Source organism: Sarcophilus harrisii, chromosome 1, assembly GCF_902635505.1.
Source record: "Sarcophilus harrisii chromosome 1, mSarHar1.11, whole genome shotgun sequence".
NCBI classification, from domain to species: domain Eukaryota; kingdom Metazoa; phylum Chordata; class Mammalia; order Dasyuromorphia; family Dasyuridae; genus Sarcophilus; species Sarcophilus harrisii.
The window spans coordinates 449,587,262-449,613,008 of NC_045426.1; the positions used below are offsets into that span (position 1 = coordinate 449,587,262).

Here is a 25,747-nt window from a genome sequence, read left to right on the forward strand (position 1 = left end):
TCAACTCATTTGTATTCTCTATGTATACTGCTTCTAACAATCCAAATAATTGGCCATACTCAGGTGTTACCTCATCCAAGAAGCTCTTCCCATGCTCCCAAATGCCCTATAACACTTGTCAAGATATTAGGAGGTATCTTGTTCTCCAGAGCTAAGCTTACAGTCAGGAAAGATCTGAGCTCAAATATGACCTCAGATATTAGCTATGTGACCCTGAGCAAGTTATTTAACCCTATGTGCCTCCATTTTCTCATCTATAAAATGAACTGAGGGGGAAAAAATGGCAAACCACTCCAGCTGGAAACAATTGAAATAACTGGCCACAACAACATGCTCAAAACTCCCAGAAAGTAGTTTGTGCCCTGGGAAAACAAAGTGGAATTTTATTTGTTGTACATAATTACAAAAACACACATATTCTCATTACTTCACAATTATTATTTTCACTTACTATGAAATGCAAATTCTTACAGTAAACAATTCAAAAGATAAATTATCAATTTCTGTAAACACTTTTGTTGGAAATTTCTTCCAGGATGAGACCAACAGGGTGGATGACTTGCTGACTTTAGACAATTGTTTCTACCACACGTCTCAGTGAGAAGCCCCTTCTAAGTGCTATTACATCCTCATAACTCTCAAAGTGAAACAAAGCATGCTTAATTTTCCTCACTTGGAACTCCTGAAAACCCTGAAACACAAACTATTCAAACACATCCCAAAAAATGGATAAATGAACATAGTTATTGCATTAGGAAATGTCTTATTCTACAGGCTCTTGGTGGTGTCCCTGCATCTATTTCATCAAATATTTCTTTTTCTTTATTTCTGTTGGGATGAAATGAAGTGTAATAAATAATAAGAAAAAAAATTCCAATCAGAAGAGTTACAACTATGATAATGGTGATAACTCTAAAGAAGTCTTGATGCTCATCAGGTGGCGGGCAGAACCAAAACATAACCAAGATCCCCAATGTGAACAGCACTCTCATGACATAATAAGCAGACATAGAGAATTTTGTATTTTCTCCCTTAACATTAAAAAACGTAAAAATCAGAACAAATCCAACAACTACTCTGTAAAAAATTTCCATACATTTGGAGGTACAAAATGAAGTTTGTTGTTTACAAGCCCATATTATGCCTGACAACCAAAGGATAAATAGCTGAATTAAGCCCAATTTAACATTTCGCAGGATTAAAAGAGCAACACTGAGTATCCAAGATACAAATGTAAATAGCTTATACAGGAGATATGTTGATCTGGGACATAATCCACTGAGGAGTTTTTTATCAGGTAAAGATTTTCTTAGGGCAATGTGATAATCAACAGTTGACCAGGAAACAGCACAGCAAGAGACCACAATAGCAGCAACTAAAAAATAAAAATAAAACAAAACAAATTCTCATCATGGAAAAGTTATAATGTTAATTAATTTAACTAATATTATATTGAGTGCCTACTATGTGCAAGACACTATGCTGAACACTGCAAAGGATACAAGAATAAACAAGGTAGATATGCTGTTTCTGTTCACAAAGAACTTGTGATCCTTGAGGCAATTAAGTACAGTAAGTTCAAAACTGGCCACTAGTTGTGTGACCCTGGGCAAAACTCTCAATTTGTCTGCCACAGTTTCCTCAACGGTAAAATGGGAAGAAAAATAACATCATCTAACTCCTATGGTTGTTATGGAGATCAAATGAGATAATATTTGTAAAGTGCTTAGTACAATGCTTGACACAAAGTAAACATTTAATAAAATATGTGTTCCCTTCCCTTGTATGGAGATATCTGAATTGTACGGTTTCTTCTTAAAGTACTTAGTACTACTAAATTGTTCTCATTTCATTACAAAAAAAAAAAAAAAAAAAAAAAAAAAAAAAAAGGTTACATGTAATTACTTATTTACAATTCAATGATTTCCATTAGATATAATTTTTCTGCACACACAGTCATCTAAATGAAGAGTTCTTTGGGGGTATTATGGAATCGTCTGTCAGTCTGATCAAAACTACAGACCCTCTTCTCAAAGTTATTTTTAACCCCATTAGACAAAATACATAGCATTGCTAAGGAAACTATATGAAAATATAATTATAAAATATTTTTAAAATAAGTTGATAGACTCCAAGTTAAGAACCCTAATTTAGATACACTATCTTTAACCTCAGCATCATTTTTGATTGTTTCTTCCCCCAATCAGTTGTTAGAACAGTTAGAACTGTTCGTGGTCCTTCTCAATGCTCTCACATTCATTCCCCTCATTTAGGCCCTCATTTTCTCACCTAGACAATAAAAAAAAAATTCTTTGACACTTGATGGATCTGTGATTTCATCAGTGGGAGGGAATTTATTCTCACTCCCTCTATTAATCTAGGTTGAACCTGACTCGTTCTCTTCCATGTATACAATTCTTATTCATGTCTTTCCATCCAATGGACCAACATACTACTTTGTTTCTTTTTATTAATATAGGTGTATCAATGTACTATGTAAGCTTATTCATCTGCTGTCTCTAAATCTCACTACAATGACAACATATCTCCTTTTCTGATTATACTTATTCTTTGTTTTTCCTCATTTGTGAAATATGACTGTTTGGCTGGCCAACCTCTAAAGAACTCGCTATCTATAACTGATAATTTTTTTCATGTCACTCCCATTCAAGGGCAAATCATCATTAGCAAGATGCTGCAACCTACTTAATACCACCAGGTAGTTTTCCACTCTCCCTTCAGTTACATGTAATTTTTGATTCCTTTAAGATCATGGTGGTTCCATGACTCATAGTTATATGGCACCACTGGGAGAATATTGGTATGAGCTTTTACAAGAACAAAGGATTTAGAATCACTGGAAGCACTGTATAATTCAGAAATGTGATGTTGCTTCTCATTCATCTGTGTCCTCATGAGGACTATATTAGTTTTTCATCTGTGTTCTTTTTCCATTGCAGGTGGTTAGATTAATTTCTTGTGGCTTTCATTGAAGAGGTTTTGTAATATTCCAGTACAATGCTATCTCTACATCACAACAACTAGAAACTTTCACTGCCTAAACAAAATTCTTTTGGATTACCTGTCATCTAGGGGATGGGGTCGGAGGAAGGAGGAGAAAAGCTGGAACACAAGGTTTTGCAAGGATCAACGTTGAAAAATTGCCCATACATATGTTTTGTAAATAAAAAGCTATAATAAAAAAAGAAACAAATATCCCCTTCCCCCAAAAAAAAAAATTCTTTTATTTGGGAAGAATTTCCCATGACATGACACTTTTGATGAGTATACGCCCTTTCCTTTTATTTCACCCCTTCAGTACTCAATGGATTCCTGAACAGAATTAATTCCATAGTCCAAATAAGAACAATTCACATTTATCCAAATGGCACTTTTAGATTTACATAGTGCTTTCCTCTCACCAATTCTGTGTGATGGGAAGTACAAGCATTAGGGTGTCCATTTTGCATAAATGGCAAAATCTTAGTGGCAAAAAAGGATAAAAGGGGGGGCGAGATCTAGAAAAATATCTATAGACGAAATTGGAAGAAAAACAAGAGGCAAACGCAAAGAAAAAAAAGGAACAGATCCATCAGTATTTTTATAAAAATAATCTACTATGAGATTTTAAAGGAAAAGGTTTATTTTTGCCTTTCTTTGTATTCCCAGGACTTAACTCAATGTCTATAAGTTGCAAAGCAAAATAAATGCTTGTTGACAATTTAAATAAGAAGGCAGCAGACCAGATTAAATTGGAATTACACTTTCCCAGACTACTCTCTAATTTAAAATCCATCTTTTTCAATACCAATATTCTTCTGATGATTCTACTTGGCTAAAATTAATGGAATTCTTCATTCTTGACAGAATCAAAATTACATGCAACTTAAAGAGGAAAGGAAAGATAAATAGTAGATATAAGAAAACCACAGATGGTGCCTTGAACATAACTAAGAAGAATATTATGTTCTAAAGATGATATTCAGAAGATGGTACATAAGATGGAAAAGTAAATAGACTAAGCACATGCACATAGCAAAAAAAAAAAAAAAAGAATGATTTGCACACATTAAAACATTATTTTCCTTGTACCTACAGAAGGCCTCCAGACATAGGAGAGATCATAATAGATAAGGCTCTCTGTGAATGATATATAGAACACAGATAAAAATTTTAGGGTGAAACAACATAGGTGGCTTATGATCTGTCCCCAAGTCAATGAGTCACTGAAGCATTTCAACAGTAAAGATGAGAAAATAGACTCAGAAATTTTCATTGAATTGCCCAGTGTTATACACTGAAGCAAGTGTGTGGAGCTCAACTGGGACTTAACTGATTCATCACCTAATGTTCTTTTCACCATGTCACTGTTTATTAATATCTCCTCATTTTCTACTTCTTTATCAAGCAGAAACATGGTAGAACAATACTGATTTAGTCTAAAGTCATTTATAAAATCTTAAAGAATTCCCCAAAAGATAAATGTTCAAAGAATATAATCTTCAAAAGATTTGTAAAGTATAAACAATCATATATATGCTATAAATGCTATAAATCAAAAATAGTAAGAAATAAGCAAATTAAAACATCTCAACTTTCACCTCACTCCATTCAAAGTGACAAAAAAGATATAAGAAAAGCAGCCATACCTTGAAGCCATGAGAAATACACACATAACTAGTAGAAATAACACATGTAATGAATGGTCTTCTCTGGATTTCAATTTGTAATTTTATTTTAAAAAGTGACTAAAAGATCTATATCCTTTAACCCATCAATCTCACTAGTGAAAACACTCCAAAAAGATGACAGAAAAAAGGCTATGTATACCCAAATATTCATAGCAACATTACTTGTGATAGCAAAAAACTGGGAACAAAATGGGTACTCCTCAATTGGGGAAATGGCTAGTATGTTAAAGTATTTGAGTACATATAAATGTAACTTATTATTATTGAGCAATATGACATTATAACTATGAGTAATTCCAAGAAATATGGAAAGGTTTATATGAACTATTTGTATGAAAGAAGCAGCACCAAGAAAATAAAACATATAATAATTCTATCAATATAAATTAAAAGAGCATCAGAATATAGTGAAACTCTGAATACTGGGGTGGGGAAGGAGAAGGAAGAATGAAGATCTTGGGGGAAAAATAATGAAACAAACCTCCAGAGAGAGTGGGGACCACTAAGACAGAATATTGTATATACTATCAGAAAAGAAGTCTATAGAAAATGTTTTTGCTTGGTTTTCCTTGTCATAAAGTAGAGTTCAATTACAGGGTGAGGTAGTAAATGACTTCAATATAAACAACTAAAAGCAGCAATTAAAAACGAGAGATAAAATAAAAATAACAGAGGGCAGTAGAAGATTATGTATAGTTACCACCTCACAAAACAGAAAAACAGTGAGGGCAAAACCAATTTAAAGAAAAATTCAATTATACAAATCCATTTTGCAGACATTTAAGGATGAAATTAGATGGACTACAAATGGTGGGTGGGGGAGAAAATGGAAAAGATCTGCAAATTAACTGTTTTTCAACAAACTTTTGACCATCAAGGCAGTGGAGCCATCATACTTAAGCCTTTAATATTATAGTATCAAAATGTGCTTATAAAAAAGATATAAATGGCATTAAATGAAGGAAAAATGGAAAAAGAAAGTACATTAGATTAAATATACATAAAGACGACCTATGTTAGAACTATTTAATAGAGAAGAATACACCAAAAGAATGGAAAAATTCTCAGATCTTGTGTCTAAGAGAACATCAACAACTACTACTCTATAAGTCTACTTTCCTATATATACAAAATCTTTATGTAAATATAAACACATGGGGAACATCCTTTATAAAGAAACTTGAAGGGAACAAGCAACATTTATAGGCAATATTGTACAGGAAAACATATCTTTATCATTTTATGACTGACTACAAATGTAGAGAATAAAAATCTTAGCATACATATTAATTTGTTCATCTAAAAATATCTTTTGACTCAATAGACTCCTGTGCATAATTAAAATTATTATTCTTTGAAAGAACAACAAAGGCAACATGTTTGCAACGACTATGATCATTAGAATCAGGTGGGGAACAAAACTAAAGTATATTTGTTTGCCACTGTCATGGGGGAAAGCATTTCATATATATGGTAAGGCCCTCCAAATGCTTTTGGTTTTATATGATCTTGAATTGGTTGTATCAAACATTGCAAAATTGAAAAGCCTCCTGGGACAGATTTATAACAATTCAAAAAGTTTGATCTAACTACCCACACAGGAAAAAAAAAAGGAGATTAAGAATGTCTACTGCCAAGTCCAGGGGAATGACTTTTACTATAATGGTCAACCTAAAAAGCTTATCCATCAGTAAAAGATATCTTAGCCTATCACTGAAAGTAAACATATTGGGCCAAAAATTTAAAATCGGATGTGGAGAGAAGATTGGAGTGCCTTTGGCATGTTACAAAACTTTTTTAGTGATCCCAAACTTCTTCTTAAAACTAAGATTCATGTTTTCAATATCTATATTTTATCAGTATTGTTGTATGGTTTTAAGTCATAGAACACTATAAGTCAAAGAATTAAAAGCCAATGTCACTCAGAGATCAGTAGAAAGGTGCATGGTAGATGTGCACTGAATACACAAAACAAAAAAGAAATTATGAAGAATCAGAGTAAAAGATGTCATCAAAAATGTGTGTTCAAAAAAAAAAGCAGTGATATATAGCAATAGCAAGGAATTATAAATGCACTGCCCAAATACTCCAATTAGTATTCATAGAAAACATAGTAGGAAAAAACCCCTGTCTAAAATTACAGAAGGACATGGACAAGCGCTACAAATAATGAATGGGCTTGAGAAGTTCTTCTCAAATCACTGAAGAAAATGTCCATATTGATGAGATAACAGGTTCATCTAAGTTCTACATTCATTCAATCAGTGGGTAACAGATATCTACATTATCTACCTCCTGGTAATTCTGTAAAGTTTTAAGAGAAAAATCTGTAGAAGAGTGAGAACCTCAGCAGAAGATGAATAAGAAGTACTAAGTAAGTTCATTTGTGCCATTTTTTTAAGAGTTTGAAGGAAATCATATGAATCAAAGATATTATAAACATATAAAATTATAACAGTATTTTAGATTATCACCACATTTACTTTATATACCTGGACATTTCTGCCCTTCATATTATGGGAAAATCTATTCATTAATTAATTCCTCTGTATCAGATGTAATACCCTACTAGTCACAGTCAAAATGACTTCTTGCTCTAGGTTACAACCCTCAGTATCTTCTTTCAAGACTCAATTAAATGCCACCTCCTAGAGAAAGTCTTTAATGATCTTTCCAGGTTTTAGCACTTTCTCTCTTTAGTTATCCTTGCACTATAAAGCTAAATGAGAAAATATATGTAAAGTATTTTAAAAACCTTAAAGTGTTATATAAACCCTAGCTATCACCATTATTATTTTTATTTGCATATACATTATTTCCTTATTGGGGGAAAAAAATATTCCTTTTATTGAGGAAATGTTTCATTTTTGGATTTTAATCCCCAAGAACAAGAAAAATGCTCCAGACATAGTAAATGCTGAATTAATGAGGACACAATCCTGCAAAAAACCACAAATATCACTGGATTCTTAGCAATTAAATAAAGATTTATCCAGATACTATGGAACATTCAGAAACACCTAAGAGTTCTTGACTTTATTAGTATTACAGACCTCTTTAACATTATACTGAAGTCAATGGACTCCTCAGAATAATGATTTTAAATACATAAAATAAAATATATGGGACTACAAAGGAAACTAATTATATTGAAAAGCAACTATAAAAATATTTTTTAAACAATCACATAGACTCAGAATGAAGAAACTCAATTTAGCCTGTGAACTTTACGTTTTCAACTCCTGATTTACAAAACTGGCAATCGGATTCGAAACAATCCAGTCTTGGGTCATCAGTTCAAAGCACCAAGGGGAAGATACAATTATAGATATCAGACAGGCCCACTTCATCGTCCTACTCTTAGTTCCTATTGGGACTTAAAGAACCTAAATACTAAAACAGGTTTGGAAAACATACCTCTTGCCCCACTAAACAATGCTGCACATCAAAGACACTGTTAGAATACAATTTAATTTAACAGACATTAGTAAGAATAGTTAGCATTTACATAGTGCTGTAAGTTTTACCATGAACTTCATGTATGTATGTTAACTTCTGGGATGTATGTGACTTGCCTGGGACCATGCAGTCTATGTCTAAGTTAGGATTCAAACCAGATCTTCCTCATGCCCAGTGCAGCTAGGCCCTTCAGCTGCCCTTGCCCACTGACCTATCCTGCTGCCCTCACTTATGCTGCTTTGTATTCAGTATTCCCACCACTGTTATACTAATTACATTTCTTTAAAATCAAACATTTTAGAAATGTGTACAAATATGACAAAGAAAATATTGTATGTAAGTCAGGGAGTTCTATAAGAAGTATACATCCTCTACAGTGACCAGAAAAGCTTACCCTGACTGAAGTCAGCTTGATTAGATTCCATCAGGACATAAAGCTGAATCATGAGCTGTGGAGAGGCCTCCAGGTATATTTCAAATAACCTGAGCATGCTCAGGTCAGCCACTTCACTTAACACTTTTTGATATGGATCAGCTGGTTCTTCTCTACTGGGAATGGATAAGTCCATTGGGTCTTGTGCCAAGGTAGGCCCACCAGAGAGATCATCTGAATTGCTGCATTGGAAAGCCAAATAGAATCCCTTTCTCAAAGCAAACCAATACCTGTAAATACACAAATATGAAGCTTTAGAGGTAAAAAGCCAAAATAAGGGATTAATTCAACAACAATTCCAAAAAAAAGCCCTAGAGAAAATATAGTGTCTCTACAAGTACTACAAAAAATGCATAGAAGAAATGAAGCAAGAGATAAAAAATGAAATTATAGAGTTTGGGAAGGAAAAAGTGCAAAGAAAATAAATAGCTTAAAAGAAATGGTAGAAAAATGTGCTTAAGAGGTATATTCCCTGAAATATAAAAGGGCACACTCTTCAGCTAAATTTCTTGAGAAGAATATATGCAATAAATTCCTTCATTTCCTTTCATCTCATTCTTCTTAACGTTCTACATTCTGGCTTCCAACCTTCACTATTAAACCAAAATTGCTCTCTCCAAAGTTACCTAGAATCTCTTAACTGCCAAATCAAATAGCCTTTATTCAGTCCTTCTCTGAAGCCATTAATACTGTTGATCACCCTCTTTTCCTTGATACTCTTCCCTCTCAGTTTTTTGGGACATCACTCTCACCTGGTTCTCCTCCCACCTATCATCAGAGCATTCCTTCCCAGTCTCCCTTGCTAGATTTTCATTCAAGTCACTCCCCAGTGGTATCAGAGGTATCTTAAAAGGCTTTGTCCTGGTTTCTCTTCTCTTCTCTCTCTAGATTCTTTGGCTTGTTTTTCCCACTAGTGCTCATTGATTTATTTATCACCTCTATGCTAATGATTCTCAAAACTACTTATCTAGTCCTAACCTCTCTGCTGACCTCCAGTCTATCAGATATCCCAAACCAGACAGCATCTTAAATTCAACATGTCCAAAACTTAACCCATTATCTTTTCTCAAAAACTCTCCCCTCTTCCAAACGATTAATGTGTTGGGTAGCACCATCCTCCTTGTCAGTCAGATGCACAACTTAAATGTTATCTTTGACTCCTCACTCCCTCTCACCGGCCCCCATTGCTGCTCTATATCCAATCTGTTGCCAAGTCCTGTAATTTGCATGTTTAAAACATCTCTATATACTCCCTTCTCTCCTCTAACACTGGTACCATCCTGGTGCTGTTCTGCTTAACCTTATTCCTACACTACTGTAAGAGCCTGCTGTTTGGTCTCCCTAACACAAGTCTGTCCCCACTTGAGTCCATCTTCTATTCAGCTATCAAAGTTATCTTTTTAAAAGCATGAGTTTGATTGTCCCTACTCAATAAATTCTAGGGGCTCCACATCACTTCTAGTATCAAATGTTATCTGTTACTCAAAGCCCTTCATAATCTGCCTTCATCTTTCAAATCTTCTTACACCTTACACCCTATCACAATGGTTTTTCCATCCAATGACACTGGCCTTCTTGTCCCATAAACAAGACACTCCATGTTATGACTATAAGCATTTTCATTGGTTGTCCCCCATTCTTAGAAGGCTCTCTTCCTTTTTCTCTATCTCCTAGCTTCCTTCAAAATCATGTTCTACAGGAAGTCTTTCCTAATCCTCCCTTAATTCTAGTTCCTTCTTTCTGTTAATTATATTTCCAATTTATTCTATAACATAGCTTCTCCATAAATAGTTTTTGAATGCTGTCTCCCTTATTAGAATCTAAACTCTTTCAGAATAGTGACTGTCTTTTAATTCTCTTTGCATCACTAGGGCTTAGCACAATGCCTGGCATGTAGTAGGTATTTTTTAATAAATGTTTACTGACTGGCTGACTGGTAGAACTGTATATTGATCTAACAACTGTGGAAAGCAATTTGAACTATACCCAAAGTTACTAAACTGTGTGCTTTTTAACACACAATGCCTATACCCTAAAATCATCAAGGAAAGAAAGAGAAGATCTCTACGTACAAAAGTATTTATAGCAGCTGTTTTTATTATAACAAAGAAATGGAAATCGGTGCCAATTGGGGAATGGATAAACAAATTATGATATGGAACAGCATATTACTATGCCATAAAAAATAATGAAAGGCACAGATTTCAAGAAACCCGGGAAGCTTTGTATAAATTGATACAGAATGAAATGAGCAGAACTATGAGAAATATTTATATAATAGTTATATGATAGACTACAACATCATTTAAAAAAAAAAACTTTGAAAGATTTAAGAACTCTAATCAAAGCAATAAACAAATACAACTCCAGACGACTAATGATTCAGCATGTCTCCTACCGCTGGTAAACTAGTAAAGATAAGACACAGATCCTCACACATTATCTATAAAATACATTTATTTCTTTCAACTTATTTGTTTGACTTATTTTCCATATTGTTACAAATAAGGGTTTTATTTGCATAGAGGAAGTGAAAGGGAAAGTTATGGAATAACATAGTATGATACAAAAACAAGAAAAAACAGAACTGACATAATATTTAAAATACATAGACAATAAAACAGTTCATAGGAAGACAAGACAAGTAAGGTAATAATATTGATGTTACCACATTAAAAATAAACTACAATAAATTCACTTTCATACATAGTCTTTGTTTTTGAAAATGTTTCAATTTGTTGTTGACTTTTTAATTCATGGTAATTCTTTTTCTTAAGAGGCAGTAAGATTTTAAGAAAAATAGGTTATGGCAAACTGCTAAGACTAGTACTAAACTATCAAATTAGTATAGTGCTCTAGCTTAAACAATAACAAAATATTTGATAAAGTATTTCAATAGCTGGAGAGATGCAGGGTAGGCAAGAGTAAGATGAGATGGCTTCAGGATTGGTTGAATAGCTAGATTTAAAAAGTATTTATGAATGACTCAATGTCAATTTCTTTGGTTCATTGAAGTGAGTACTTTAGCAATCTGCTCAACTCTGGCCCATTTGACATTCACGATTGGGAGAAAGGAATATATGGCACACTTATCTTATATGCAAATGATGTGTGTTGAGGGGTATTCAATTCAAGCCCATAATCTATTGGGACAGTCTGAACATTAGTCCAGGTGTAATTTCAAATTTTGAAATGAGGCATCTTATAAATGATTCAATGATTAGTAAAAGGAAGCTTACTTAGTAACTTTCAAAGGCTATTTATTTTACAAGACCAGTTTTAACACTTATCTTGGATAGACGTTTCCACTCATTTCCTTATTGGTGACTCTTATGGTCTTAGAATATCTGCTAAATATAAAAGACTGAGGGAGATTCAGCTTGAGCCTTAGCCCCATGGAATTAACTTCCAGAGACAGCTTTGTTTTCTGTTAGAGAAAAACTAGCTTGACATGCTTAAGTAAAGGGGCTAGAATACTGTTCTCACCACAACAAGAAACTACAAAGGACAATCAATAAAAATTTAATAAGTACCACTATGTGCCAGACACTCTGCTAAATGCTGAGGATCCCCCCCCCAAAAAAAGCAAAAGAAAATCCTGCCCACAAAGTGGTTACAGTGTAATAGGGGAGATAACATGCAAATTGAAGCAAGTTGTGTACAGGATAGATAGAAAATAATTAACAAAATGAAGGATAACACTAAAAATTAATAGGGATACAAACACACTGGACTAAAGAGTAAGGGTCTAAAAAGATTTTGATATGGTAGAGTCTAATAAATTGAAATTCATGAGGGAACAATGGGTTAGGTGCAAAAAATTGCTATAGCACAAGTACGAAATGTGGGCTGGTAGCAGTTTACATGAAAAAGACTTGGGACTTTAATGAATGCTCTATATGAACCAAGAGTATGATAAGGCAATCAAAAAATGCTAATGTAATCTTGTATTCAATAAGAAATGCACAGAATCCAAGAATAACAGAATTACAATCCCTTAGTATCCTATTCTAGTCAGACAATTAAATATTATATTCAGCTTTAAATGTCACAGTTTAAGAAGGCTACACAGGTGACTAACACAGAAGAGAACAATCATGTTGGTGTTGGGCCTTGAATCCAAGCCAAATGAGAATCAAAGAAGGAAATGGGAATACTAGGGGGGAAAGATTCAGAAAGAGATGATAACTATGGGCATTACTTTAGCATCAGGCTTACTTTGTTTGATCTTGGAGGTCAGGAAGGAAGGAAAAGAGCATTTATTAGCCACCTACTATCTGCCAAGCACTATACTAAAAGCTTTGCAGATAATGGTTGCAAACTACAAAGAGAAATTTGGTTATGATATCAGAAAAAAAATTTCTGAATGAGCTGCTAATAAAACCATAAGATTATGACAAGCAAGAAAGAATTGTCAGGATCCCAATCCTTTCTACTTTGAACAACAGAGAGCCAAGATTGGATTTGTAGGAAAGTGGCCTTCAAAAGGGGGAAGAAATAAGCATTTATTAAGTTCTAGACATTGCATTAAGCTCTTTACAAATATTATGTCATTTGATCCCCACAATAATCCTGAGAGGCAGGTGCTATTATTATCACCATTTTTACAGTTGAGGAAACTGAAGCAGATAGAGGTTAAGTGACCTGCTTAGTATCACACATTTGAGTGTGAGGACATATTTCAACTCCGATGTTCCTACTACACCATCTAGTTCCTTTCATACTGCAACATAGGGTATACTTATATGTCCAGTAACACTGGAAATATATATATCTTTTATATAATTTATGTAAAATTGATATTATGTATAAAGTTAAATATATAGTGCAAATTAATACTTAATTATAAATATAAATAAAATAAATCTGTAATAAATATTATAAATGAAATTCTATAAAAGTTCTATATCTTTTATATTTACATGCTTTATACCTTTGGTACCAATGGCTGATCATTCATGATTTACATCTCATTTTCCTTCTTTTCAAATGTTGTAAACTTCATGCTTTTAAAGGGGTCCTCAATCTCAGTATAGTAATGGGTATATATATTTACAAATTTCTTGGAGAAAATATGAAAATTTCTCTTTGTAACATGGGGAGAGTTTCTGAGACAAGAGTTACAGAAATATTTTCTTAATCTAGCTAGTCTGAACTCCAATTTGTGAATTTTTATCTTTACCTATTTCTGTATCCTCTAGCTTAAATGAATAAGTAGTAATACACTTGGACTATATTTGGAGAGCACCTGGAATGGTCAAAGCACAATGTGGCATAGAGAACAGAGAAATATACCTCTTTTCTCCAGTCTGTTTGGTTCCAATTATTTGTAATTTCAACTAGCAATAGTGTTTCTAAACAAAGCACTGTATGACTTAGGCTAAGATGCCCTAAAAAAAATCATTTATTCATTAGGCATCTTAGAAATTTTTTCCCAGAAGATATAAGAATAATGAAGGTGGAAAGTATATTTTGGACTAAGATAGCATTTTTAAATGACCTTTTTTACGTCAGTGTTTGCTGCCCTGCACTTTCCTATTGTGGCATAAATATGTAAGGAAACAACACTGAAAGACTTCAGATTTCTGATTAATACAATTGATCACAATTATAGTTTTGGACCACTACTGTGAAGCAACAACACTCTACCTCCTAACTCCATGAATTTTCACTGGCTGTCTTCATGTGCACCTCCTGGCTTCCCTGCTTTCCTTCAAGTTTCAGCTAAAATCCCATCTTCTACTTCTCTACAAAAAGTCTTTCTCCATCCTCCTTAATCTTAATTTCTTCTACAGATGTTGTGATCCAAAAAAAAATTTTTTTTGGTAAGCCCCTTTAAAGATTAATGCTTTTTGATAATAATAAAAAAAATTCTGTGGTTTCTTTTCTCTTGCTTTATTAGATTTAACTTGGAAAAGCTACAAAGGTGAAGATAGTTTCATTATCTGTCATGGTGCACTGATAATTCTGTCTTCAGAGAGAGTCTGAAATTGAAGTTGTTTTTTTTAGGGAAAAAAAAAAAGAAAGAAGAAAAATCCCCTGATAATTTCCCTGAAATTTATACCATGGAGCCACGCTCTTCAACTGCGGTGTGCTTCAGGCTAAACTGGTCCACTATCTCAGTTCAATCTCATAGATTCTGAAAGGGATGTGTCAAACTACTCCCCTATGGCCCCAATTACCATTTTTCTTAACCAAAGTGCTCCTCCTTGAGCATCACTCTCCTAGGTGTACTGTCTTCCCAAATTAAAACATAAATGCCAAGAGCAAAACTGTCTTTGCCTTTATTCTATTCATAATGCTTATCATGCACTTAACTTTTATTTTTCTCTGAGTCATTTAATATAAAAGCAAAATATTTTAAAATGGACACATCTCTACTTATTGGCGTACATATTTATTTTTATAATGCTTTTATACTATGGATTATCCTATTTTCTATTAAATGTTTACTGCCTCCTTTTTAACACTTTGGGTTATCTTTGATGTAAATTTCTCCCTCAACTCTCCTATTAAAGCTGCCACCAATTTATGTTAGTTCTGCCTTTTACATCTTCCTCACCTTATTTTCATCACCCCACAACAGATTATCATTACTGCTTGCATGGACTATTGCAATAGGTCATGCATCCCTTCCTTACTCCAATTATTTCTCTGTACCTCTGCCAGAATAAACTTTCTGAAGTATAGATCCATCCAAATTATGCCCTTACTCAAAATGCTTTAGTGGTTATTCTATTTCCTAGCCTTAATCATTGATTGGGCATTGCCTCATTCAAGCTAAGATCTGTTAGAGACCTTAGCTTTAAAAGGCTAAAATCTCTTACTACATCCAGGGCCATCTCCAGTTGTCTTGATTTATATCTTGTCACTGGACCCAGATGGTTCTGGAAGGGAAGGTGAGGTGAGGTGCCCTCCCTCACTTAAATCCAATTCACCTCCATGTGAATGTCAGGGAAATTATCAGGGGATTTTTCTTCTTTCTTTTTTTTTTTCCCTAAAAAACAACTTCAATTTCAGACTCTCTGAAGACAGAATTATCAGCGCACCATGACAGATAATGAAACTAGCTCCACCTTTGTAGCTTTTCCAAGTTAAATCTAATAAAGCAAGAGAAAAGAAATCACAGAATTTTTTTATTATTATCAAAAATTAGGCACCATTTCCTAATGTCATAGTCATCTTCATGAACAAAGGACAAAAAACAATAACATTGCCTACTGAGTAGATTTCAAATTCCTGTGTTTGACATCCAAGGACCACTGTAGTCTAGTACTACTACCCTGCCACTCCAGCTTTATTTCTTGCTTTTCTCCTAAATTCTATGTTGCAGCCAACATATTGGCTCAATATGTACTCTCAATATTCTCTGCATCTTCCTACCTCTGTATGTGCGTTCACCTTTGATAATACCTGAGATGATCTCCCTTCTCTGTTTCTCAATAAACTTTTAAAGATAAATTGAAATATCATATGCACTATAAAGCCTTCCCTAATCTTCAGTGCTTCCTCCAATAAATACCAGAATAAAACTCAAAAAAACAACTCCTAGGGCATTGGACCTAGAATCAGAAAGTTCAAATGTGAGTTCAAATTTGGTCTCAGATACTATTATGTAACCCTGGGCAAGTCATTGACCTCTGCCTCTGTTTCCTCATCTGTAAAAGGAGGGTAATAATATCGCTTATCTCCCAAGATTATTGTAAAGATCAATTGATATAATTTTTGTAAAATACTTTGCAACTCTCAAAGCAGCTATTTTATCCTATTGAAAGAGAGAGCATGCGTATATAAAAGTATATATATAGGATGAACATATACAGCCTTTATTAAATGCTCATTATATGTAGAAGGCAGCTGAGTTGTGCAGTGAGTAGAAAGCTGGACCTAAAGTCAGGAAGACTCATCTTCCCCAGTTCAAATCCAACCTCAGACTTACTAGCTATTTGACTCAAGATTCACTTAACCCTGTTTGCCTCTATTTCCTCATCTATAAAAATGACCAGGGGAAGGAAATGGCAAACCGCTCCAAAGAAAACCCCAAATGGGAAAAACCTTCTCAAGAAGGTGAAACTTAGAGCTGAAACTTAAATGAAATCAGGAAATACAAAAAGCAATCAATAAATGCCAAAAAACTAAATGCAAGGTAGTTAGAAAGTGAGGGCACAAGGGAAACTGGTGAATGCTTCATGTAAAAAGATGGTGTTTGAGTAACACTTTGAAGGAAAAAAGGGGTTCAATGAGGCAGAAATGAGAAGGGAATATATCTCAATCACAGAAGATGACCAGCACAAAGGAAATGGAATCATACATTTGAGGAAAAGAGAAGACAGTCTGGCTGGAGTATAGAATGCAGGAAGGGGAAATGGGAATGACAAGGCAGGCTGGAAGGGGAGTCACGTTATAAAAGGTTTTAAAAGCCAAATTAAGTAATTAATATTTTATCCTTTAAAAAATCAGGGAGTTTCAGGGAGAGAATTAAAATAAATAAGGGGGTAACCTGATCAGATCTACTCTTAAAACATTTTGGCCGCTAGGGTGACTTGCTCCTCAGGTTCCACTCCTGGCTATCAGAACTTCATGCCAGCCCTGATTGGTCAGTTTCTTCCAGAGCCTCCATTTTAAGCAAAATGCTCAGGCTGGTCATGTTCATTGATTCATTCCTCTCTAGGGTCTGCCCCAGACTCTGAAGGCTTCTTGTCCCTCCTCTTGGGCACCTCCTCCCAACCCTTCTTCACCTTCTTTGTATGTGCTGTTTTCCTCATTAGAAAGTGTAAGTTCCTTGAGATCATGGACTTTCTCTCTGCTTGCTCTTGTATTCTCAGAACTTAGTAGAAGGCCTGGCACATAGTATAAATTTAAAAATTGCTTACTGACTTGACTTACTTTGACAATTCATGGAGGATTATTGCAGTAATTCAATTTGACTTGTGACAAGGGCCTGAACTAAGATGGAAAGTAACTAAGATGGGAAAAATAAGAGTGATGCTGAAGAGGTTTGGCAGTTGATACAGAACAAGAGAGTAAAGGGTCAAGGATAACTGTACAAATCTGAGAGACTCTGTAAGAAATAGAAATGTTTGCAAGAATAGCAGATTTGGGAGAAAATAGAACCAGTTTTACATTAGACATGTTGAGTCTGAAATGTCTCCAAGACAAGCAGACTGAAATACTGAATAGGCAGTTGGAGGTACAAGAGTGAAGTTCAGGGCAGAGTCTGGAACCAGATATCTAGCTGTGAATCACCTGAATAGTAATGATTATTAAAGCCATGGGAACTGGTCAAATAAGCAAGAGTTAGAATACCGAGAGAGAAGGTCTAGGACAGACCCTTGAGCATGATATGGGTGATGAGTCAGCAAAGGAAGCTGAGGAGGAATGATGAGACAGACCAGAGAACCAGGAGAGTGGTGATGTGAAATTCCAAGGAGGAAACAGAATCCAGGAGGAGAAGGTGATCAACATCAACTACTGTAGGTTACTCATCTTCATAGATTTTGTATTTATTTTAATAGAATAAACTCCTTAGTAAATAATGTCATTATTATGACTGAAACATACCTTAAAAATTATCTAATTAAACTTCCATTTTAGATAAGAAAGCTGTATTCAAAATGGTGGGCTATTTACCAGATTAATACAAAAGGCAGACAATATTTACAGCTCAAGTGAAAGATGTTCTAATTTCATTTCAGGAAAAAGCTACAGAACAGAAATGACTTTTAACTTATCACACTAAAAATTTACCTATATCAAAACATAAATTGAATTTTATAAATCTACCTTGAAAATTCTGTAGCTACCCTATTGTGTTAAGTTAGCTCTAGCTACGTGGAATGAAGAACCTTTGTACATCATGCAAATAGTGGACACATTTTAATGTCTGTCTACCTTAGTAAGATATGAGCCAAAAACTTCAATCAGGTTTGAATAAAAGAGGGAAAAGTTTGTTAATAATTAAAAATTTAAACTTACCTTGTAAAAATTCCTCCCTGAAAACAATGAATTAGAAGACTGCAACTCAACTCTTTCTGACCCGTTTTCTGAAAATCTTCTTTGTACCACATAAAACTAAAACACTGGACCACCCCTGCTGCAATGAGCACAAAGCTCATTGTTAAAATACCAAAAACATGTTGTCCTTCATAGAAAAAATTCACAGACACCCAGATATCAACTACTAAATCAGCCACATAGATTAGATAACCAAGAACTAACATCACAAAATTCCATTTTGTAAATTGCATTATGAGACACTATAATTTTTGACTACCTGATTCCTATTATTTCATATAGTTTTTTAAAATGTGAACAATTAATATCAATGTGTTCTCTACTGTAGTACCAAATTTTAATTTCTATTGACCTAAGTCATAAGAAAATTAATGAAACTATAATCTTTTCTAAAGAACTAATGTTAGAAAGCTAGATGTGGAGGTGGAACATTCAATTGTCTGTTTCAAAATAATCATGATATCGGTCCTTTGTCCCAAAAGACTGCACCTAAAAAAGGGAAGAAGAAGGGAAAGTTCATGAGACTCTTGAACATGATATCCTGATATCAGCAATATAAATATATTAAAATATATTTAAAAGTATTGTACATGTAACCTATGTCATGCTGCTTGTTGTTTTGGTGAGGTAAGGAAGGAAGGGAGAAAAAAATCTGGCATTACAGCTCCAGAGATGGAAGGGATCTCAGAGACCATCTAGTTCAGACTTGACTAGCCTATTTGACTCTCCAGTACAGTATGAACCTGAGTAAAATGTAACTGGAGAAATATTTAACAAAAAATAAAAATAAAATAAATGTGTGGAATGGTAATATGTTGTTTTCTAAGTTAATATGCAGCCACAAGGATCCCTATATAAAGTAGTCTAAAGGAATTAGATCTAAAAAATATGGTGGACATTAGAACAGCAAGATTTGTCAGTAAAATTTGATTATTAGACATTGCCGTAAGAGTAAGAAGTCCAGGATAACCCTGCCATTATAAGACTATACTTGAGTTTTTCAAAGGTTCCTGGTCATATCTTATGGAACCTATTTTACTGTGGGACACAATTTCAAAACATATGATAATTTGTGAACCCTCTTGATTCAATTCAATCTTTCAGACTTCTTGGTGAGGTAGATTATATTGGGTTTGACTATACTTTATAGATGAGGAAGCTACTTCACAGAAAAGTTACCCAGCTCTACTATTCACTCAGACACCACCACAGTTAAGGTCTTCATTGCTTTTAGTCTAGACAATTAAATGGTTTCCCTGCTCCCCAGTTTCTCCCCTCTCTAATCCATACTCTATAAAGCTAACAAAGTGATTTTCCTATCAACCCCACTAGATCCTTATCCCCTCTAAGATAAAATGTAAAACACTACTTTGGCTTTTAAAGCTCTTAATAAATGGATCGCTCTTAATAAATGGACCCCCTGACATATTTCTGGCTTTCTTATGCATTGCTCCTTTTCCTGGAATCTATGGACAATTCAATTGTCCTCTCTGTTTCTAATGTTCATTGATATCCACCTCCCATCGTTTCCACCAGCTGTTTGCTATGCTTAGAATGCATTTGCTCCTCTAAGAATTCCTAACTCCCTTTAAGAGATAGCTCCAAAAATAATTTAAAAAAAATTTTTTTAACGAGATAATTAAAACCTTTCCTGATAGCAGCAAGGTTTCTGGAGCCTTCCCTGACCAACTATCTTACATTTTACTACCTTTAAATTTATATGTATTGTATATATTTGTAATGTATATACTTGCATATGTATCTTGGGCCATCATCAGTTGTCTTAATCTATGTCATGCCACTCACTGGACTCTGATGATTGGAGAACAGTCTGCACAGATCTGCCTCACTTAAATCCAAATCACCCATAAATCAACACATCGTACTATCACCCTTTTATACCCTTCTACTAACAATAGTCCTCTTTGAGAATGATGGATCAACAACAAACTTATACATGACATACAGTGATGGGAGAAGAACCAGGAGAACACTGTGCACAGTAACAGCAAGATTATGTGATCAACTATGATAACTCTTCTCAGCAATGTGGCAATCTAAGACAATTTCAATAGCTATGGAATGGAAAATGCCATCCACACTCAGGGAAAGCTATGGAGACTGAATGTGTATTAAAGCACAGTATTTTCACCTTTTTTGTTTTTGTTTTTGTTTGCCTTTTCTTTCTCATGGGTTTTTTCCATTTTGGTCTGATTTTTCTTGCACCACATAACAAACATAGGAAATATATTTAAAAGTATTGTACATGTAACCTTTGTCATTTTGCTAATTGTTTTGGTGAGGTAAGGAAGGGAGAACAAATCTGGAACACAAAATCTTACAAAAATGAATTTTGAAAACTTCACATGTTTTTAGAAAAATTAATTATTATTGAGAAAAAGAGAAAAAAAGTAAAAATAAAATAGAACCCAAGACAATCCCAAAAGACTTTGGATAGAAAATGTCATCTACATCCAGAAAAAGTAAATAAGAAGACTGAATGTAAATCAATACATGCTATGTTCACTTCTTTTTTCTATTTTTTTTTTCCCTCTCCCATAGTTTTTTTTTTCTTTTGTTCTGATTTTTCTCTTCCAACACAATTACAAAGCAATGTATATAAAAATAAATAAATAATAGTTTCTAAGACTGTTGAGAGCAGGAATTATTTCATTTATGTCTTTTGTATCTCAGTACCAAACATGTAGCAGGTCCTCAATTAAAACTTGTTGACTGACTGGGGGGAATCACAGAAGCCATCTCCACCATTATATATCCAGGATATACCCTAATGTTGGAGTTTAAATGTGACTCCTTTTATATACCAAAAAAAGATAAAACCACCTTTCTAATGGGAAAGAAACAATTATTCTTCTAAAAATGTTAAAGTAGAAACATAATTTTAATAGTGGCTTCCAGAATATAAGAAATGAACAAACATATCAATTTGTAGATCTGAGGATGAGGAAGAGAGTGTGGGTTGTTTTTGTACCCCAGGGAAGAACAATATAGAGGAAATACTTTTTCAGAAGGAAATAGATATTCAAACCATTCAACTTGACAACAGGCAAAAAAAAAAAAAAAAAAAAAAAAAAATTCGTTTACCTCTAATTTCTTATCTCATTTAAATTTTATAAACTGAAACAAATCTTCAAGAAAATACAATAAATGTAAAGCTAATGTTTCTAAATACACTTGAATTCAACATGTATATTATGTAACTATAATTTTTTTTATCCAGTTGTGACTGAAGTCTGCCGAGTATTTCTTTTAACCTCTGTACCCATAAAAAGACTTTCCATTGCATGACCCTCACAGGAAAGATGTTAGCCACTCTGAATGAGAAATAGCTTTTAAGAAAGTGAAGAGTAATTTCTTAGAAACTATAGGGGAAATTGCAGCATTGGCAGAATACCAAAGTAAACTAATCTAATATGATGACTTTTAGGTTTCTAATTCAGTTTCACAGAAAGTAATTATCTGATTGGAAATAAACTAATACACAAAGTTAATATAGTTGCTCTTTTTAGAACTGCCACTGGAACATGGGATGACTATGAAGCTGTATAACTTAGTGAGAGGTACTAGCAATTGAGTTCTAATTCTTATACTAAGGAATAATTCCAATGTATAGTTAAGAAAAATACACTCAATTATCAAATTCTGCAGCATAAGAGCTTTCGGAGAATTTTAATGACACGTCATTTCTACTATGGTGCAATACTAAATAGATAATAGAATCAGTCAGACTATGTGGCTCCCAGCCAAAACAAATCCACCTTTGCACACAGAACATAGTCCATCTGAGATAATGCAACTTCTGCTTTATTTAAAAAAAAAAAAAAATTACCAGGATCTTCACTAGTTCAATACATTTTTTAAACCATAAAAAGAACAAATGTAGACTTACCTGTCACAAATGTAAATATTCTTTATCATTATTAATTCAGAAATTCTTCAGAAAAAAGTCATCGTTGGCCACATTTGATTTTCTATGAATTTAAAGCAGTTATAATTAGAGTATATAAGCCTTTAAGATCAAATACTAAAATGAAACTCAAATCACCTGTTAGTCACATGTTCTACTGTCTAATCTGCTGATGACATAAAATCTGTGATATGCAATATTAAGAATACACCCCTTTGTAATTACAGCTGGGAACAGTGCTAACCATACACATAAGTTTATGCCTGGTTTTTCCTTTACTTTGCAGCCATGATTCGGGGAACATTATTTTGTGTATGTTTTAAGTCATCCAATGAAATCATAATAATGGACATTTATTTAGCACTTTGAAGTTTTCAGAACACTTTAAACAAATTTTCTGTTTAACTTCACAACAATCCTGTCAGAGAGGTACTTTTGATATTATCCTCATCTTGCAGATAAAGACATTGAAGCTCAAAAGGTTTATATGATTTGTACAACATCAGAGGTGGTATTTGGACCCAGATCTTCATTCCCTGACCCAGGACTCTAGATCTATCACACTGTCTAATTTTAACATATTTTACTGTAACAGAATTCTACTGCATTTGAAAAACTCTTGATAAGAAAATTTAGTAAGTATAGTGTCTGACTTCTCAGAAGGGGATTTTAATTAAACTTTTAATGTGCCATATAATCATGGTATCATACAATTTAGAGGTAGAAAGCAATTTAAAGATGATCTAGTACAACCCCTTCATTTTACAGATGAAGAAACTGAGGCCTGGAAAAGTTACATGATTTGCCTAGGGAAAATGGATAAATTGTAGGCATGAATAGGTTGCACCATATTAACAATGAAGACTTTTGTATAAAAAGTTCTATTAAAAATACTAGCAAAGATATTAATAAACAGAAGAGAATTAGGTTGATCATATTAGCAAGGATAAGGGGTCATTAACTTACTCAAATCTTGTCAAAAAAACAGATACATATGAATATTTGGGGGGGAGGGGAACCTCCTTAAAGACGGAACTGTTTTTGCTCTTTTTTGTACAGCAAGTGCTTAGTAGACATTAATAAATGCTTGTTAACTGATTGACTAACATGGATAAATGTTGAATGAACTGAATGTATATGGATGGGATGGGATCTGTACCACTAATGGGGCATTCACACCAATGAAACCAACAGTCTGATGAAATGAGAAATACAATGAAGAATTAAAGAATTCTCTCTGAAGAATTTAAAAGAAAGCATAAAGGGAAAAAAAAAAAAAAAAAAACTCTTAATATACCTTCCACCCTCCTGTTAAATGGGAACAGGAGCCCAGAGAAGCACTCTTTTTAAGTCGTGAGATGCAGAATCAGAGGCTGTATACAAGAGATAATTTTGTTTTTTGAATAGTAAATCATGGAACATGAAATTTTTGAACTATAAAGGGATATTACTCTCACCACCCCAAAGACTTTGTAAATTCTCCAAAATATTTCCATTGGCATCAATATTGTATCGATAATCCTATGTTGGTAGTGTCAAACTAATTTTTAAATTTAATTTTTAAAATTAAAATACAAACTGCTAGTCTTCCCATGTGCAACAAGAAAACTTGATCTTATATAAGTTCAAAAAAGTCTTTTTCCAAGAAAGGAACATATTTAAAAGGGGGGAAGGGAAGATAATAGTATGGTGGATTAAAAACTGATCTTGAAGTCAGGAAGATGTAAGCTCAGCTTTGTCTGAAACACTCCATTTATGTGACCCTGATGGGGTAACTTGAGGCAATTCTCTACATAAACTACAGAGAAGATACCAACAAGCATTGATAGAGGGAGTTTCCACATCAGCAGTTCCTTATACTAATGAAATTACAGATCTGGTTTCTTCTTCCCTCTCTCCCCCATAAAAGTATATATTTTAGACAAGCATCAAGAAATTATATATCCCACAAATAACTGTCATTCTATTTAAGCAAACTGGTATATAAATACCATATTTATAAAAATAAAAAAAAAAGATTAAAAAACAGTGGGACTATATACTTTATATGCCTTTTTTTTTAACCAAGAGATTACTTTTAAATAGGAAGCTAGAGAAATAAGAAAATAATTCAATTAATAAAATTTCATAATCTGGGAGATCACACAGTCCAAACCAAATCTCAAAATGTCTCATGTCCAAAATCACAATGAAGAAGCTGGGACCGAAAACCAGTTCTTCCAATCTGCAGTTCTACAGGACTTTCACTATGGTCAACTCAAGAAACCCTTGCTTAAACCCTTACTTAAAACAAAAACACCATCTATCTATATGTATATATATAGATGCCTATTTCAGAAATATGCATTCTAGCATTTTTCCGGCATTTAAAAATAAGATGGTTATTCAATTAGAAGAATTATATTGAACCTCAACAGCTACCTTTTCCTCATCCGTTTAAGGAGGGAGGCAGTATTTTGAACTAAGGTCACAATAAATGTAAGAGAACTGGGTGAGTCTTTAACAAACAAGACAGAACATCCTTGGTAGATTGCAAAAGGCCTAATTAACATTTCTTGTCTATTACAAGGGAACCTGTTGCACACATACTCTCTGAAGATGTGAGCTCCTTCTATGATGCCAGCTACCAAGACACTTGAGGAGTAATTAGTCAATAAACATTTAATAAGCACCTACCCCATGCCGAGAAGTAGGAAGGTGAAAGGGAGGGGCGCATAGAGTAGCCCTGGGTGGTTAGAAGTGGGTTTGAAACATGCACCAACCCCCTCCCCCCCAAATGGGTACTTAAGTTGAATTTTGTAAAATTCCTGTTTGCAGGATATTTTCCATCTCAAAAAAACAAAAAGAGCTAGGTGGGGCAAACCTCCGCCCCCAAAATCATCACAGTTGTAATTCTGTTATTCTATGGTAATCAGCAAAATGAAATACCCACCATCTCTATAAACTCAAAGCAAAGTCAATCAGAGAGCCTCGAGTTCTCTTTCACTACACGTGGCCACGCCCAGCTAAACTTTGACTCTGAGGGCGGTCCGCTCCCTCCTCCCCTTCCCATCCTTCTGCCCCGCCCCTTTCCATGCCTTTCCAACCCAGCCCCCCGGGGGCGGGGTTCGAGGAAATCAGCACAACAGCCGATGACGTAATGTTCCTACTTCGTCCAATCGTTGTCCTGCCTCGGCGGCGGCGCGGGAGAAGCCCGGCCTGCTCAGCGCCCCCGGGCTGGGC

The 25,747-nt window shown here is 34.2% G+C and overlaps 1 protein-coding gene across 4 annotated transcripts; it reads right to left on the reverse strand.

Moving 5' to 3' along the window:
- Positions 1-293: 293 nt before the first annotated feature.
- Positions 294-25,742, reverse strand: XKR9 (XK related 9). Of its 4 annotated transcripts, XM_031946270.1 has the most exons (6): positions 25,675-25,742; positions 23,823-23,898; positions 22,508-22,589; positions 18,559-19,086; positions 8,545-8,813; positions 294-1,375 (listed from the first exon to the last, which is right to left on the reverse strand). In XM_031946270.1, exons 4-6 carry the CDS (start codon positions 18,828-18,830, stop codon positions 744-746), a joined length of 1,173 nt encoding a protein of 390 aa, XP_031802130.1. In that variant the 5' UTR covers positions 18,831-19,086; positions 22,508-22,589; positions 23,823-23,898; positions 25,675-25,742; the 3' UTR covers positions 294-743. The 4 variants fall into 4 exon arrangements, with proteins under 4 accessions (XP_031802130.1, XP_012396730.1, XP_012396729.1 ...); XM_012541276.3 differs by lacking the exons at positions 23,823-23,898; positions 25,675-25,742 and adding an exon at positions 25,458-25,621; XM_012541275.3 differs by lacking the exon at positions 25,675-25,742 and having other exon boundaries at positions 23,823-25,448.
- Between the last annotated feature and the right edge of the window lie 5 nt (positions 25,743-25,747).

What these genes read in the sequence shown, in the direction of transcription:
- XKR9 (XM_031946270.1), bottom strand. Translation starts at nt 18,830, where the DNA reads ATGCAATTTACAAAATGGAATTTTGTGATGTTAGTTCTTGGTTATCTA. An exon ending in CAGGGAGGAATTTTTACAAG is followed by an intron (nt 8,814 to 18,558) that starts GTAAGTTTAAAT and finishes GTGTATTTACAG; the next exon opens with GTATTGGTTTGCTTTGAGAA. An exon ending in TCAAGCTGACTTCAGTCAGG is followed by an intron (nt 1,376 to 8,544) that starts GTAAGCTTTTCT and finishes TTTATTTTTTAG; the next exon opens with TTGCTGCTATTGTGGTCTCT.